The following is a 16,676-nucleotide window of genomic DNA, read 5'->3' as shown; positions in this document are numbered from 1 at the left end:
AGTTCTAAGTCATGAGCAGTGTCTTGAAGATGCCCAAAGAAGTTACTGTTCTAAGGTAGCAATGAGTATTATCAATTGAAAACACTTCACCATGTCCTCTAGTCATGATTTCCACTTTGCAACAACATAGTTTACCTACTGTCTTATCTTTATGTAGTCTCAGAAAGATTAAGCCTAAATAATGTTTAGGCTATCACCCCTCTCCTTCCATTTTTGGGAACATAACATGCTTGAGCTTAATCCTATTATTTCTGTAGTTCAAAACAGTCACGGTTATCAGATGGTGTCTATTATAGATGGTAAACTATGTTACAACGCAGCTCTCGCAACACTATTTTTTTAGTCCAAATGCACATTCAGCAGCAAGAAATACAGAAGACAAGGGACAAAAGAGCAGGAAGGGCACATGGAAAGAAAATCCTTTTCAGTCCTCTTCATCTAAAGTGAGATGTGCAGACTAATCCTTCTCAATTTCAATTTGCAGCACACACTGTGAGCCAAGATCTGACACAGGGAGATTGACTGGTGCTATTTGGTTTCCCAACAGCAGGAAAGTATGTGCAGGCTACAAGAAACAACCAGCCACAATTTCCTCTGCAAACAGAATTTAACAGAAATATAAATAAATGCAGAAGGATTTAAAAAAAAAAAAAAAAAAAAAGATGCCCAACAACTACATATGGGGGGGAAAAATAAAAGAAAAAACAAAACAAAACAAAACAAGAAAAATCTATATGAAAAAAATAAACATTTTGCCATATCTATCCCTTCTGAAATAAGGAAATTAAAAGCAATAATGGGCAGAATGTATGAAGTGTTTGAAGCTAGAAGATCCAGAAGGCATACTCAGTGGGATTTGGATACAAAGCAGGATTTCTAGGCAGTAAAGACTTTAAAATACTGTCAAGTAACTGTCAAGAAAGATTTCAGCATGGGCTATGCAAATCTTCTGGAGACCAAAAAGATAAACTCAAGCTAAAAGCCTCCTCTAAAGCCCACATCATCATCACATCGATGCTGTCACTCTCCACACATGCCAGTTTACAGCCAGCACGGCCACATCACACAGCACGCAGTCAGGCTGTCAGTCACACAGGCTGTCAGTCACACAGGCTGTCAGTCACCCAGGCTGTCAGTGGCAGGCCACCATCTGCTCTCAGTGCATCACAAGCAGCGGCCCGTGAGCATGGCCACGCTGCATGGGCACCATCCCACAGCACCGGAGCCAACATGAGGCCAGGCTGCCACCGCCCCTTGCTATTTGGCCGCACCATCCTTGGCATCAGCACTGGCACTCAAGTGATGGCAGAAGCAACTGGCTTTCCACGAGTGCCTCTTGCCCAGGCTGGCTCACTGCTCAGCTGCATTCGTAACTGTGCTGGCTCTAGGCAGGCCCAAAACCCACAGCTGGGTGTGACTGGGGCAGAGCCATGTTGGCTTAATCTGCTCTGAAACTGAGCTTGCAGCAGCTAGCCTGAATCAGATCGTATCTACACCGCTATCGCTCCCCCAGACCACAACTGTAAACATCCATAAGCCAGCACTGCGTCACAGATAGGAATCTCTTAGCTGTTTTTTGCCTCCCAGCATTGATTCCTTCTTTGTGCTGCCACACATATCTGTGGGATGAGATATGATCCTCACGGAAATAAAAGGTGGATACTGCAAACGTGCCTATGCTCCCAAACCTGTTTCACTGAGCAACAACAACAGCACAAACACACAGCAGACAATGAAGGTAGGGCAAGCCTTCTTTGGGCAGTAATGCTGATTCAAGCCACTTTAAAATTCACATTAAGCTATGTCCTCTCTGTGATACATGCTTACAAATCCAGGAGGAATTATCATAATTATCCACCTAGGCAGAATAGAACATACTCTCCAAAAGCAAATTTCACTTGTCTTGATGATACTCCAGCCTGTCTCTTATTCCACTGATCATGTAGCCTTCCAGTTATAGGAAAAAAAAGTGCTCCTTTGGCTATTTGCCACTTCCAAGCACTGGACCTTGCAATATATTTGCTGGACTGAAGGTTCTGTCCTTCAGTCAGAATTGAGCAAGTCACTCTCTAACCTTTCCTTTATCCTCTAAATCCTCTCATTATAGGGCTCCACTTGTAATTTTGTCATCACTTTCATTACTTTCCCTAATTTTCTCCAAACGAACAAAATGACTCCTCAATTTTGCAAGGCAGAACTGAAAACATTATTACAGCAGTGCTCGATGCAGCACCCAGGAACTACGGTAAAACATCCTCTCCATGGGGATGTTTTACACTTACCACCACACTATGTTAAAATGTCCACCAAATAGCTATCAAGATGTTCAACCATTTTTCAGGATTCATGTTTTAAGAGAAGTCTCCTAGAGTTGTTTTTCTTATTTGTTCCTTGACACAATAGCTTTACGTTTGATTTATTGAAACAATACCGGTCCTCTTTTTATCTTAATAGAATGAGGCAGGCTGAGGAAATGGCCAATTACTCATGTGCTGTGAGGTGTTCAGCAACAATCCATCCTGCAGCCCCAACAGAACAAGAACACAGGACTGGCCCACCCACTCCAGCAGCATCTCTCTGACATAGCCAGAATCAAACACTTGCAGCCGGCAGTCTGAAGTAACCTCTCCTGTGATTTCCACTTATCTCTAAAACTGGAACAGCCTCAAGCCCTCAGATGCAATGTTTTCTACATTTACTACATGACTCAGTTAAGATAGTGGTATTTTTCTCTATATACATGTCTACACCAAAGTCCTCAGTCTCAGAATTTTGTCTGGGGGTTATTCCCTTCCCTTCAGCCATGCCATGGGCAGTATGTTTCCCAGTTTAGTCACATCTCCTGCATAAAGGTACTTGCTGTCATGTTTTTTTCCACCGCCTACCTTTCCATTTCATTAACTTGTTCTTGTACCGAGAAGTGGCAGGACAGCTCCTGCTTCTGTAGAGCTCCTGTTTTCATGCAGGATTTCCTTATCTCAGGACTGCTAATACTAACCACATCCCCACGTTCCACTTATGGGACTTCTGACAAGACACTCAGTGTCACTGTCTAAAGGAACAACACCTTTTCTGCAGATTGCTGAGAAAATTATATAAGATTTAAAATTTGCTTTGAAGACCAAGTGCTTTCTTAATATTTTAAATCACCCATCTCTCAATTATTTCAAACACGTCAGCTTTCTCTGGTTTCAGCCCTTTTTTGACTGAAATTACTGTGAATTACATTCACATAAGCAGACGTGGCATTAATTTCCACAGCGATGTAAGCTTTGATGTACCGAGCTCTACACAGCTCTGAACATCTGAAGCGATTAATAGCAAAGCTTACAAAACTGCAGTAAGTGGACAGTCTAAAGGCAAAGTGACTGAGCCATCAGTAGGAGGTCCGTGTGCACATCACAGAACTCACCAAAGAGGCGCTGGTGGAAGAGGAATTTCCCAGCGATCAGCCCTGTGAGAATGGCCAGCAGCCACAGCAGCACCTTCAGGCATCTCCAGCCGCCGCTCTCGGGGTATTTGTTGGTTACAAAGGAGAAGCAGTTCCCAACAACAATCACATTGGCTTCTGTCTGGCTGTGAGACACCGGGTCCTCGGCAAATATTAAGAAGTTGAAGAAGATCACGAGGTAAGCCACAACTAAGCGAGACCACGGGTGCTGGAAGTAGTAGCGGAAGTCTTTATCCATCCTCAGGTGCTTCAGAGCTGCTCTTTGTCTGTGTGTAAAGATACAAATGCACAATGTTACACATACCAAGAACTCTGGAAACGGGAGATACCTGCATATTGCAAAACCCACATCGCAGTAACCCTGCAATCCCTCATTTGCAATACTTCACATTGACAAGTGATGAAAGTTTGGTGTGGGGCTCTTTGGTCTGGGGAAGAGAAGGCTGAGGGGAGACCTCATTGCTCTCTTCCAGTACCTGAAAGGTGACTGCAGCAGAGCGGGATTGGTCTCTTCTCACTGATGACAGGAGACAGGACGAGGGGAAATGGCCTCAAGCTGTGCCAGGGGAGGCTTAGGTTGGATATCAGGAAGAATTTCTTTACAGAAAGGGTTGTTACGCGCTGGAATGGGCTGCCCAGGGAGGTGGTTGGGTCACCATCCCTGGATGTGTTTAACAGCCATGTGGACATGGTGCTCAGGGACATGATTGAGCAGAGGGTTGTTAGAGTTAGGGTAGGATGGTTGGGTTGTGGTTGGACTCAATGATCTTTGAGGTCTTTTCCAACCTGAGTAATTCTATGGTTCTATGAAGAAGATACCGTTAGATTTAGGTGAAGAAATCTTGCCAGTGTAAAGACAACAACAACAAAAAAACCACATATATATTATAGCACAGTATTTTTCATCTCAAACGTTTCTGTATTATCTCTTTAAGGACTCAGCTCAGCAGTAGGGCATGCAAACACGGCACGTGAGAACAAGGCAGGCTGCAGGAAACTCAACGTACCCTTCCAGCCGTGTTCCACAATACACAATGCATACTTCCCAAACTCCGATGCTACACCTGGACTGAACCTTTTTCTATATAGAAGGGAACAAGTCAGTGAGGGCAGTGAAGGCTCCTACTGCCTCACCCCCTGGACACTCACAGGCATGTCCCTCACTCCATCAGGAACCTTTACTTATAGGAAGGAATGACACAATGGAAAAGTTCCTAGAGGTAATTCCTACAGCCCAGGGAAGCCTGTAGAAATCTCTTCATCAGCTTCAGGGAGCACACCAATAATGAAGCATATTTTCAAAACCAGGAAAGAAGAGTGCCTTGAGCACCATGTTCTACGAATATGAAAGCTGGTTTTTTAAACTCGTTGACTTATGTAAATCAGCTGCAGAAAAATGCAGCGGGGTACGGTTAACATTTCAGCTGTTTGCCATTTGATTTCTCTTTCACCCACAACAGATTGGTTGTTTCATCCCGCTGAAGCACTTTGTTTTCACAAAGATATAAGGCCTTTGTGCTGCGGAACACCGCAGTTATTCAAAGGGATTCCAAGTGTAGGAAGGGGAAAAAAATGGAATATCTAATAATATTGCTTGTTTATTACAGCAGACTCCCTGAAGGATACGGTGTGCTCAAGTGAACAGTGCAGAGTTCTGCAAATGTCAGCTACCCTGTGGGAAAAATAATCAAACCCCAGTGCCAGCAAAAGGCCTAAATACAGCAATCCGTTACCCATCCCTTCCTGGGCTGTGGGTGAGTCTCACTTTGGAAACTTGCAAACAGCTCAAATTACAATGTCTATCCTTAGGTAGTCCCTTGGAGATGACCTAACTCTAGAATCAGAAGTATTTAAGTAAAATTACACGGAATTAAAAGCAAAACAATGCAAGCTCTCAGCATATTCAGACAGAGCGTTTAGTAAACATTCGGAACTAATAACGTCAGGTAACACATACATTGCAGACGACAAAGCAGAAAACATAAGAGACACTTCACAGTCGACAGAAGCAAGTGCCAGCCCTGTGACAACTTTATGAATGGGGCGATTCCAAGCAGGGGTCACCGGCCCAGCAGCCTCAGGAGCACTCTGGGGAGGTTAAACCACCTTTAGAACCACAGGGATGCCCCCAAACTATTTTACATTCTCCCATCTCCCTGTTCAGAGAAGCAAAGTTTCCCTATTTCCTCGCGGGCACGAATCTTCTTAAAGCCCGAGAGGAGCTGGAGGTAAACAACTGGATGCGCTGACATTTCGGCAGCCCCAGGATGCCGGGTTACAGCCGGCTGAAGCCGCGGCTCCAGGAACCACCCTCTGAAATAGCAGCAGCGCTCCCGCTGTGCCGAGCCCGAGCCCGACCCCGCTTGCCACGCACCCCTCGCCCGCCGCAACCTGTTAGACGCCGCCGTGCCCCCCGCAGGCCGGGCAGCCCCGCCGCGTCCCCTCCGTGCCCCCAGGCGCCGGGGCCAACCTCCCGCCTCACTCACCGCCGCGGGGGTCCGCGCCGTGAGCGCGGCTGCTGCGGCTCACTCTCAGCGGCTCGGCTCGGAGCGTCTCTCAGCGGCTCGGCTCGGCTCGGCTCGGCGCGGAGCGGCCGGCGGCGGCTCAGAACGGCTGTCAGCGGCCGGCGGCCCCCTCAGCAGCCCGCGGCCGCCTGGGCCCCCCCCAGCCCCCGGGCGCTGACAGCGGCGCTGGCGCTGCCGCGGCGTCCCGCCCCCGGCCGCCGCGGGGAGGGAGCGGCTGCGGCGGGAGCGGCGGCGCGGCCCCTCCTCTCCGCCCTGTCCTCTCCCGGGGAGGCGGCGGCGGCGGCGGCCCCGGCTGTGCCGCAGGCTCGGCGGCGGCGGGCAGCGGCGCTGCGGCAGGGTCCCGGCGGCCGTGCCCTACGAAGGGCCTGGGCCGGGCGCGCTGGGAAGCGGCGGGGCTGGAGCAGGCGGAGGGTGAGTGACGGCGGGGCGACGCTCAGCGCCGTCTTCAGTGGGAAGCGAATCAGCCGTAGGTGGGAAATTAGGGTCACATCTCCGATCTCCCGAGGTGAGCCAGAGCGCGGGGCTGGCGGCAGCACTTTGGGAGACTGAGGAAAAGCCTCCTGCGGTGGGAGGGAGGGCGATACGCACTTAAGTCACATCGCGGGGCTGTCACGAGGCCGCGGCAGGTCCCCGCGGTGAAGGCATCATCCGAGCTGTCGCTGTGTCGGGCCGATGCCTCCGCGCAGCCTGACAGCCGTGTTGACGCTGCGCTTCAGCCTTATTGTAGAGCAAAGCCTTTCGACGCGGGATTTGGTCCCTAGCGCCGGTTTGCTGGTATTGCTGACATCCCAGCAAAACATGTGCAGGATGCTCACAGCACTGCGTTATGGCAAGGGTTCAGCCGGCTCGATGCTTGAAGCTGCTAGATGCTGCCTCAGCGTTCCGTTAGGACTGTGAGAAGTCAGGTCACTCTGCTGATGCAGGGAGCTGAAATACAGCATCGAACTTAAAACGTGGATTCTATCGTATACATGGGATTGCTCAAGCCAAGGTACGGTGGAGGGGGGACGTGGCCGAGGTCTTCTGAGACACATGGAAGAGCCCTCAGGTGAATTGTGCTGTGGAAGTGCAGCACAACCACAGGAGCACCAGCCGAACGCTTGTGAGTCCCTGCTGATTTGTTTGCAATAAACGTGACTGCTCTGAAGCTGTCTGGCACCATCACGTTATCTTCCTCAATGCCATAACCGATGAGGTCCTCATTTTTAAGGCAGAACGATGCAACTTTCGATATATTCAACGCCAGCCCCCTGCCCCCAGGCTGTCTTTGCAGTCAACAGGCATGTAAAATATTCAGAGTAAAAAAAGAAATCATCATGTGTGACTAGAAAGTGCTGAAGCACAGCGTGCGGCACTGCCGGCTCATGCAACAGCTCCGTGTGCACAGCCACGCTCACAGGGCTCAGCCTCCCCCTGTTCCTGGATTCTGATGAGAACCCAAAGAGAAGGAGGCAAACAGATCACGCTCCATGCACCTACACACAAGAAGAAAATGCTACTCAGCTTGCATGGAAACACTACAGAGCGCTTCTCTGCATGTTTTTCAGGCAGTAAATCTGTGAGCAACTTTTTGAAGCCTGGACGGAACTGAATCATGTGAAAATCAGGTACTTTTCTATTAAAGTAGCCAGCAATGTAAGTATGCCATATACCCCCACATTTCTTGCAAGTGCTTTCCCTAGGGACACTATTTGACATTTTTTTGTATATATTTCACTGATATATGCAATGAAGAGCTGGACCACTTCAGTTTTCTTAATCAAGCAATCAAGCTGTGGTCAATAAAATACATTCCTGAAGAGCAACAATTAGCACATAGTTTAAGAAGGCTAATGGGGACCCATCCCTAGCAGCCAGGGACTAGCAACCTAGTCAGCAACTGAAGAATGCCCACTGGGAGGCCAGCAGTGACAGCAGCCAGGTGAGCCTAAGGAGCAGATGGAATCAGCACAATTAGTCTTCCTGAAATGCTAGTTTTAGCGTTTGTGAATGAAACTTACCAGATCTCCTAGTACAAAGTAGTGCTCGTGTAAAGCCTATCTTTTTACGCTGTTTCCAGCAGAGAGCTGTGAGTATTGAACTAGCCATTCATACATCTTAGTGCAGTCTCAACTTCTGTGGAGTCATTTTTGCTCTCCCGGATGAGGATTGGCCTTCTGCACATCAGCCTGGAAGTACTCTCTCATTTCAAGGGCTGCTGCCTCTGACAGCCCCGTCTGGCCTAGGACCGCGCTCCAAAATAATGATGCTGTACTAACAGACAGGTTTCTCTGCTTTGCCTTAAACTGCTGACCCATTCCCACCGTGCCCACTAAGCCATATCCGTTAGTACCACATCTAAATGTTTCTTGAACACCTCCAGGGACACTACCACTTCCCTGGGCAGCCCATGCCAATGCCTCACCACTCTTTCTGAGAAGAAATGTTTCCTAATATCCAACCTGAACCTCCCGTTACAGTTTCATCTGAGGAAGCTCTCTGGTATCCCAGATATCTATACAGACACTGTGCTTAGCCACCTGATCCACAAAACTGAGGACTGCTTAACACCTGTGAAATTTCACAGCATGACAGCAGAGCTGAGGCTGGAAGGCACATCTGGAGCTCCACTGGTCCAGCCCCCTGTTCAGAGCATGGGCAGTGAGAGCACATTGCCCAGGGCTGTGTCCACATGGGCTTGGGGTTTCATCAAGGTTGGAGACTCCACAGCCTTACGGGGCAACCTGTTCCAATGTTCAGCCACCCGCATGGGGAAAAATGCTTTTCGTATGTTGAATGAAATGTTCTGTGTTTCTGTTTGTGCCTATTGAATAGCACCGAGAAAAGTCCAGCTTCATCTTCTTTACCCCTCCTATCAGACTTTCATACACTTCAGTAAAGCGTCCTGTGCCCTCCTCAAGCCTCCCCTTCTCAAGGTTAAGCAGCCCTAGCTCAGTCTTCCCACTCCTTACCTCCGTGGCTGAACACATGCCTCCTCCCTGGCTTGCTGCTTGGAAAAAACACTTCATATACATACAGATAATAGGAAGAGCAAAGCCAAGAAAACTCATGGGTAAAGACAAAGGCAGTTTAGTAAGTGAAGGAAAAAAAAAAAACGATGGAAGGCAATCACTCACCACGTCCCAAGTCCCACTGACAGCCTGATGCCCAGGCAGCCTCTCAGTGACAGCAAGCTCAGAAGCCAGCCCCTGTCCTCACGCCCCAGGCTTTATTGCTGAGCATGACGTTAGAAGGTATGGGACATACCTTTGGTCTGTCTGGGTCAGCTGTCCTGGCTGCATCCCCTCCCAGCTCCTTGCCTACTCAGCCTGCTTGCTGAGGTAGGAGTGGGGCAGAGAGCACTGCTGAGCTGCAGCCAAAACAGTGGTGTGTTATCAGCACTGCCCTATCCATAGCCCCACAGAGGCTGCTATGAAGGACATTAACTCCATCCCAGCCAGCCTCAGTGCACCTGCAGGATAACATCCTTGGAGTAAGAGATTTCCCCCTTTGAAGTTCCCCTGCTATGGTTATGGCAACCAGTCTCAGCAGTGCTACTGTGTGCTATCTGCTTCCCTAGCACCTTCTTAGTGTCTAAAAGAAGAGAAAGTAGCACATTAAACCATGAAAAAGAAAATGGAGGAAAAAAACCAGAAGCTGACAAAAGTTGGTATATAACTAAAGAGTTAAATGTAAGAACCTAGACAAAAAGACAAAAATATGTACTTCACTGAAAGTAAGAATGTTAACTTAGAGACAATGACATTGCAAATACTATTAGTATGTTGCTACTGGATGTAAAAAAATAGAATTGCCTAAAAGAATGTACGGAAGCAGAATTATTCAATCAATATTTCTATTGTATATTTAGTAAACAGAAGCTGTGCTTTCATATTATATTACATTGAAATACTTTCCTTTCAATCAATAATGTAAAAGGACAATAAAGATCAGCAGAATATACTAAACAGTTATTTTTTAAACGGAAGGTCAAGGAGTTTTTAGAAAAATAAATGAAAGTGGAGTTAGGCAGCAATGTTAATAATTCAAATCAGTTCCTAACAATTTCTGAAACGCTAAGGAAATTTCAGAGAAATAGAAGAAAGTTAATACTGTAACAATATTTGAAGGGTAAATAGGATGACCTACTTAATTACAGGCTCATCGAGCTGACAGCAAGCATGGGCAAAATTGTGGGAAAGGCAGGTTCAGGACTCAATTACAGTAAGGAATGACAGGGAGAAGAACCGGAATTGCCAAATACCAGGCAGTGGGGCAGGCTGTGCAGCCGTGCAGTCCCTGCCTGCACCGCGTGAGTCAGAATACTTCCCAGATTTTGGCCTAACCAGTGCCTCTATTTTTGCACTAACAGCCGCCAATAAAATGAGCTGGCAGAAAATACACTTTGAAAAACTGTTCTGATGTCACTTCAGAGATGCCACATTTTATTTTAAGTACCTATGTAGAAATACACTTGAAATCTTATGCTATCGGATCCCCATTGACATTCCAATGAAAGAGCTAGATTGACACAAAATCAACACTATACGCAATGCACAGGTGTACCAATAGGCTTTCATTCATGCTACATATTTATGAGTCTATTCAATCTTTTAATCAGTGAAACAAGAGAGAGATTACAAAACACCAAAGATGAGGGAAACTAAAACTAATGGCAGAGAGACACCTTTTGATGGTAAAACTCTCGGCTCTTCCATTTGTTGGGTACCATCTAAAATATTTCAAAACAAATGTAACTGAGAATAGGAACAAATTATACATGCTGTTTTTATGAGACAAGAAAAGGGGAAAAAAATAGATATGGATTTTAACAAATATAAATGATGCTCTGGCTAAAAAAGGTAGGGCACTTTTGGAATGTGAGACACTAATATGTAGTTTTTGATCCTTGCCAAGACCCTTTTACTTTACAAAGATGAAGTTAAGGAATGATTTCATCATTGTTGATAGATTAAGTCATAAAAACAAAATGTGAGTAGTATGTGATACATAGATATAATTTTGCAATACTGATGGAACTTGGACAACAAGATGTAGAAGTGTGTGACCTTTTACATGTGGTGAAGCAGAACTCCAGTCCTGCCGTCACGTGATAGAAGACTTAACAAGGGTAAAGCAGAAGCTGTACTGGAAGTTTTGAAGGTGATAGTCAGATAACGAACAAAACTTACCATTAGCTAAAGTACTTCTGTTCATCCAGACCAAATTTACTCTTAGTAAGCAGAATTCTACTTTAAATAATCATACTGATTTAAAATAGATAAGCAACACATACCTAGCCTAGATAAAATCACTGAAGAAGTAGCTAGTGAGGTGAACTTACATCACTAATTAAATACCGTTTGCATCCACTGGCCATACAGATACTTTCAGCAAGGTGTGACTTCTGTATTAAGCAAAGAAAATAATCATCAGTGTTCAGCTATGTTAATAGTTACATATACAGAGTTAGAGAAAACCAAAATAAGGAAAAAGCTCAATCTGAGTTCAGACTTCCATGAATACTGCTTAACCACAATGTACAAGCCTATTGTAATGGTAGAAGAAGGTGTCAGAAAGGTAGGATTCAAGGAGGAAAAGCTCAGAAAAACAGGAACTTGTAACAGAGAGGAAGTTATCTAATACAATACAAGAAGCCTCAGCACTGATCTGAGGTGAGGGAACAAAAACACAGCTGGAGCAGAGAACACCAATGAAGCACTGGCTATTGTGGCTGGGAGTTCTGACAGAGCTTCTAGCAAACCTGACACTGCAGCAATATGACACAGAGGCAGCTATATCCCAACCAAGCAGATAGATACAGGTGTTTCAGGACCATAGGATCATAGAGTATCGTGAGTTGGAAGGAACTCTACAAGGATCATTGAATCCAACACCCAGCTCCACACAGAAACACCCAAAATTCAAACCTTATGCATGAGGCCACTGTCCAAAAACTTCTTGACTTCTGGCAGCTTGAGGCCACGACCACTGACCTGGGAGCCTGTTCCAGGGCCCAACTACCCCCTCAGCAAATAATCTTTTCCTAATTCCCACCCTGCCCCTCCCCTGACACAGCTCCATGCCGTTCCCTCGGGCCCTGTCGCTGTCACGCAGAGCAGAGCACAGCACTGCCCCTCCACACCCTGTGAGGAGCTGCAGCCGCCATGAGGGCTCCCCTCAGCTCCTCTGCTCTGGGCTTAGCAAACCCAGGGACCTCAGCACTCCTCGTATGCCTTGCCCTCTAAACCCTTCACCATCTTTGTAGCCCTCCTTTTGACTTCTCCAGGCAGTGAATCAAACCCTAGGAATACTGAGTTCTGTTTGCTAATGACTTCTGTGATTGTCGAAATGGCATCACTTAGTGAGTCATAATAATTTCACAGAAAATAATCAAATACACCAACATTAAACATGAGATAGCTAATCATAGTCTGAAGATAGTTAATAAGTGAATCACATATACCCTGCTATGCCTAGAGAGGGGTTTCTTTGGTGACAGATCTTCAGCTCTGAATAAGCAATGAGAAGGCCAAGCTTTGTGACCCTTCTTTAAAAGTTATTCTCATCGTATATAGGGATATGCCGTATCTCTTATGCAAATAGATTCTTTTTCAATAGCCAAAGAGTATCCTGTGACAAATGGTTGCTATTTTGAGCTCACACTAATGCACTGTGAAAAAAACATAGTTATGCCAAAAAAAAAAAAAAACTTACAATGAGAAATGTAATAATTTATTTAACAGTTGGAAACCCATTGAAAATGAACAGACACTTGAGTGAGTGCCCAAGAGAACAAGAAAGAATGGACAGCACAGTCAAAATGTCTTTTGTTTGTTTAGTGAATATCCTTTCATCTATAAGACCAGCAATGAGTGCACTCTAGAATCCTTTGGAGCTAAAGTGAACTACTGGAGACCTTCCATTTATGCTGCAACGCAGCCTACACCTGGTTTGAATGTCTACAGAAGGGTTTTTTCTGCTTCAGTACTAACAGAGCAGGTTTCAGTGCTAGAAGTGAACTATGCTACTCTCCAGGTTTCATTGCAGGTCTTTCTCCTGTCCTTCCTCTGCATTTCTATCTACTTAGCACAGAATAAGGATCTATGGTGCAAATTTTTTCTCACATTTCTCAGAATGCTTTCTACAAACAAGTGGCAATAAGATCCCTAATTGGCTTCATGGAGTCCTTTTGGGATAAAACCTCCTCTTAATGGACATTTTCACACTAATTTTTTTCATAATAATTTAGAGATAGAAACAGGGTGTCACTTGTGAGTGAGCTGGGAGAAAGACCTGTCTGAATGAGTTCCTCTCCCACAGTGGGGCCCCATGGGTTGGAAGCATCTTTTGTCCCAGGTCCTCCTGTTCTTTCACCTCAGTTTTGAAATACCTCAGAGTCATAGCTGTTATCACGATGCCAACATCAAAAAGTAGATTTATCTAACAGCTATTTGAACCTTTTTTTAATTCCTAAAGAAAACTGCATAAACTATAAAACAGCAAAGAGAAGCATACTAAGAGCTAGCAAAAGGCAATGTGAGATTAGATCTTATATGTCCACAGCTATATAAGCCGTGAAGAATCAGGCAGAAACATGACACGTCAGGAACAATAGATAAAGTGGCAGAGAAAATATACAGCAAAAGACTGAAATTTTCAAATATTTATACCCCCCAGCTACAAGGTGAACAGGCTAAGCAGGGTACAGATACTGCTGGACTCTCTTAAGAGAGGAAGTGACTTAAGAACATTGTGTCTTCAACACAGAGTGCAAACAATGCCTTGGCCAGAGTTGTTTTTGCTTCATTTGATATCAGTCTGTACTAACTGTACCTCATCATGAGAGGAAACAGCATCTCTATAGCAATGGAAAACAAGATAAGTACTTGCACATAATCAGCATAGTGCTGGTGTGTCAGTATTTCAGTGTCTCAGTGCACTCATCTCACACAAGTAGTAGAAGGAAACAGAAATAAATACAGACAGAATGATGCCCAGTATCTCTCTTTTGAGTTCACTGGGAAAATGATGGGATCCACACTACCACTGCACCAGGGTATCGTCATAGATCATATGCTACAAAGAGATCTCTACTATTTCTCTACTAGTAAAGTCTTGTCTGTACTGAATTCGTTGATAGGTTTCTTATTGATTTCAGTAGAATCATGATGTCCTCCACATAACAGTTGAAAAAATAAAAGTATTTTCTCATTTTTGCGCCATGCTTTTTTACCTAATCACAGTTACCATTTTTGAATGTTCCTAAAGGCAGGAATATTTGAGTGAGAAAATCTCACAGACAATACCTACTTTCCAGATTACTCCAAACTACATAGCTGCTCATCAGTTCATGCAAATTTTGAATACTGCTCTATGCTGAGAAATGACTACTGACCAGACAAGCCACCCCCTTGCAGGAGGTAATTACCAGTCTTGGCAGATAAAGCCTATTCTAAATCTAGACACCATTGTGTTGAGTGGCTCTCTGCCAGCACTCACTCGCTTTCCAAAGGGGGTCCTTCTACAGGCACCAGGTAGTGGGCTGTCAGGATGAGCATCCAAAAGGGACTGAAACAGTTCCAGGTACATTTTCTTTCTCATCAAGAAATAGTTACCAGATACAGTGGGGTGGAAGTTAGAGTAGACCTATGAAAACATGAAAGGAGAGGCTGCTGAAAGACATCAAATGTACCCAGCCTATTCAGTAATAAATGGATATTGGAATAATTTTTCTGGTTTGAGACACAGAGGAAGGTTTTACATGAACATAGACTGATGTTTGCCTTGTAGTTATGGGTGATTTTTTGTTGTTGTTGTTGTTTTGGTTTATTTTGCTCTTTTCCATTAAAAAAAAAAAAGGATGTTTATTTCCATAAAAGATGTTATGTATCTACATTACTTAAGTGAGAAGTAGAGCTTCTTTCTTGTGTCAAGAAGACTTCTCTCCTGTAAAACAAAGACAAAGATGCTTCACTTATTGCTTTACTATCATCATATCTTGGTACAGAAAATTAGTATGACTCCAGCCATTCACTCTCCTGGAGCAGATCACGCTCTGCCTGTTTTCTGCACAGTTTCCCCCCAGAATCCAGTCTGATTTAAGACCTTATAATGGTATGGGAAGAAAGCACCCAAGCACGAACCATTCCCTGATAGATTAAGATGGAGACTGTGATTTATAAAACTGTTCCTAAGGCCTGATGGAGCTGTCCAGGCCTTTGAAGCTTTTCTTGTTTTGTTTGACCTACAAACCACTTCGAGCATCATCTAATTGTTAAAAATCTCTTGTGCACTCTATGCACAAGACAAATTTCTTTTACCTTGTCATCAGTAATCGATAAAGCAAACATAGGTTTTAAATAATTAAAATATTTCTTTCCTATTGTACAGGGAAGGAAAAAAACAAGAACCATCAAGATCATCAGTGATACCATTTAATGCACTTCTGGAATGCGTTCAGATAACACACCACGAAGGCAGAACACAGTGTGGCCAGGAGCGTGACTGGGCCACAAATAATTCTGTACAATGATCTTGCAGTGATATTAACATTCTAGTTAGTCACTGCTATTAGGGTAAACATACTAAAAAATGAACCACATGAAGAATTTCATAACCTCAAAATTCCAGAGACCATGAGACACTTCGGTGTTCATACTGCCCATTATGCTCTGAATGTACAGAGAGTGTAGAATATGGGCTAGATAGAAAAGGACAAAGATACCAGCAAACAATATTCAGAATCAACTCTTTAATAATTTAACTGTATACTTCAGAGAGCAAAACGATGTAAGCAACATGGGAATTCCCACCAACTGTGCTTTGTTTAGTTTATTTCACTAAGCATTTGTTTTTTTTTGGTGTCAAAGCATATAAAAACATTAAAAGAATCAGTTGCCTACAACTTTTAGGATAGCATCCATGACAGTGGGCAGGAACCTCCCAGTACCTCATCTTTCTTATCGACTATATTGTAATTCGGCTGAAGCAGTTGTGTATCTGCCACATTCCAGGTCACCTATAGACAAGACCTACTGCGTCAACTGATTGAGCAGCCAGGAAGAAAAGCCCTTTCCATTATGAATGTTATGACACAAGAGTTAGATGGTTTATTTCCTCATTTATCAGAAATAGAATCAAATATAAGAGCATAAAGAAATGAAGAGATGCATTCACAGTGCTATAAAAACTTACTGAAATACATAAATCTGGCTGTAGAAGGGGCATTATTTCTCTGTTAGCTACCCATGTGTATATGGGAATGGAGACTACTGGAAACAAGCAGAGTTGAATAAATGATTTTTTCACATAGCTCTGAAGTTTGTATTCATTCTTATTCAATATAGAAGAAAGTTCATCTTGATGATGGAATCATTCTCTAATAATTATTCTCTTGAAAATGTGTTTATTTTTGAAGAGCATGGGGGGGTTATTTTATATTTTTTTGGTCAAACGTAAAACTCTGTAATATTGAGATTTTTAAAAAGTACTTCAGACTTCCAATTTGCCTTCTCAAAAAGCTCCTATGAAATGCCAATGTGAATATGGTTTGTTTCATATGAAGCAGATGGCAAGATCCCTCTTCTCTACTTCTGAGCCCTCTGACAGCTTGGTGGGAGTTGCTGTGATGCCACCACAGACAGTCAAGGTGATCCTGACATAGTAACAGACACCACAGTCTCATTCCATTCCAGCATTTCCAGTCCAAGTATGGGTTG

General features: G+C 44.4%; 1 protein-coding gene and 1 long non-coding RNA gene across 3 annotated transcripts in view; one reads left to right on the top strand and one right to left on the bottom strand.

Annotated features, from left to right (window-relative positions):
- Positions 1–6,086, bottom strand: part of TMEM117 (transmembrane protein 117) — a 195,970-nt gene extending 189,884 nt beyond the window's left edge. The window contains exons 1-2 of the mRNA XM_416041.8: positions 5,938–6,086; positions 3,413–3,717 (exon numbers count right to left, since the gene is read on the bottom strand). Coding sequence (XP_416041.3) covers positions 3,413–3,689 — 277 coding nt within the window. The 5' untranslated portion in view covers positions 3,690–3,717; positions 5,938–6,086. The remainder of the gene's footprint in view (positions 1–3,412; positions 3,718–5,937) is intronic.
- Positions 6,087–6,266: 180 nt separating this feature from the next.
- On the top strand, positions 6,267–16,269 carry LOC121106856. Of its 2 annotated transcripts, none has more exons than XR_005840059.2 (2): positions 6,267–6,387; positions 7,524–16,269. It is a non-coding gene; the product is annotated as an uncharacterized LOC121106856 (long non-coding RNA). The 2 variants fall into 2 exon arrangements; XR_005840052.2 differs by having other exon boundaries at positions 6,267–6,481.
- Positions 16,270–16,676: the final 407 nt, after the last annotated feature.

The sequence above is a fragment of the Gallus gallus genome, chromosome 1, assembly GCF_016699485.2.
Source record: "Gallus gallus isolate bGalGal1 chromosome 1, bGalGal1.mat.broiler.GRCg7b, whole genome shotgun sequence".
Lineage (NCBI taxonomy): Eukaryota > Metazoa > Chordata > Aves > Galliformes > Phasianidae > Gallus > Gallus gallus.
The sequence above is the reverse complement of the archived record's forward strand: the minus strand, read 5'-3'. Positions and strand labels throughout refer to the sequence as shown.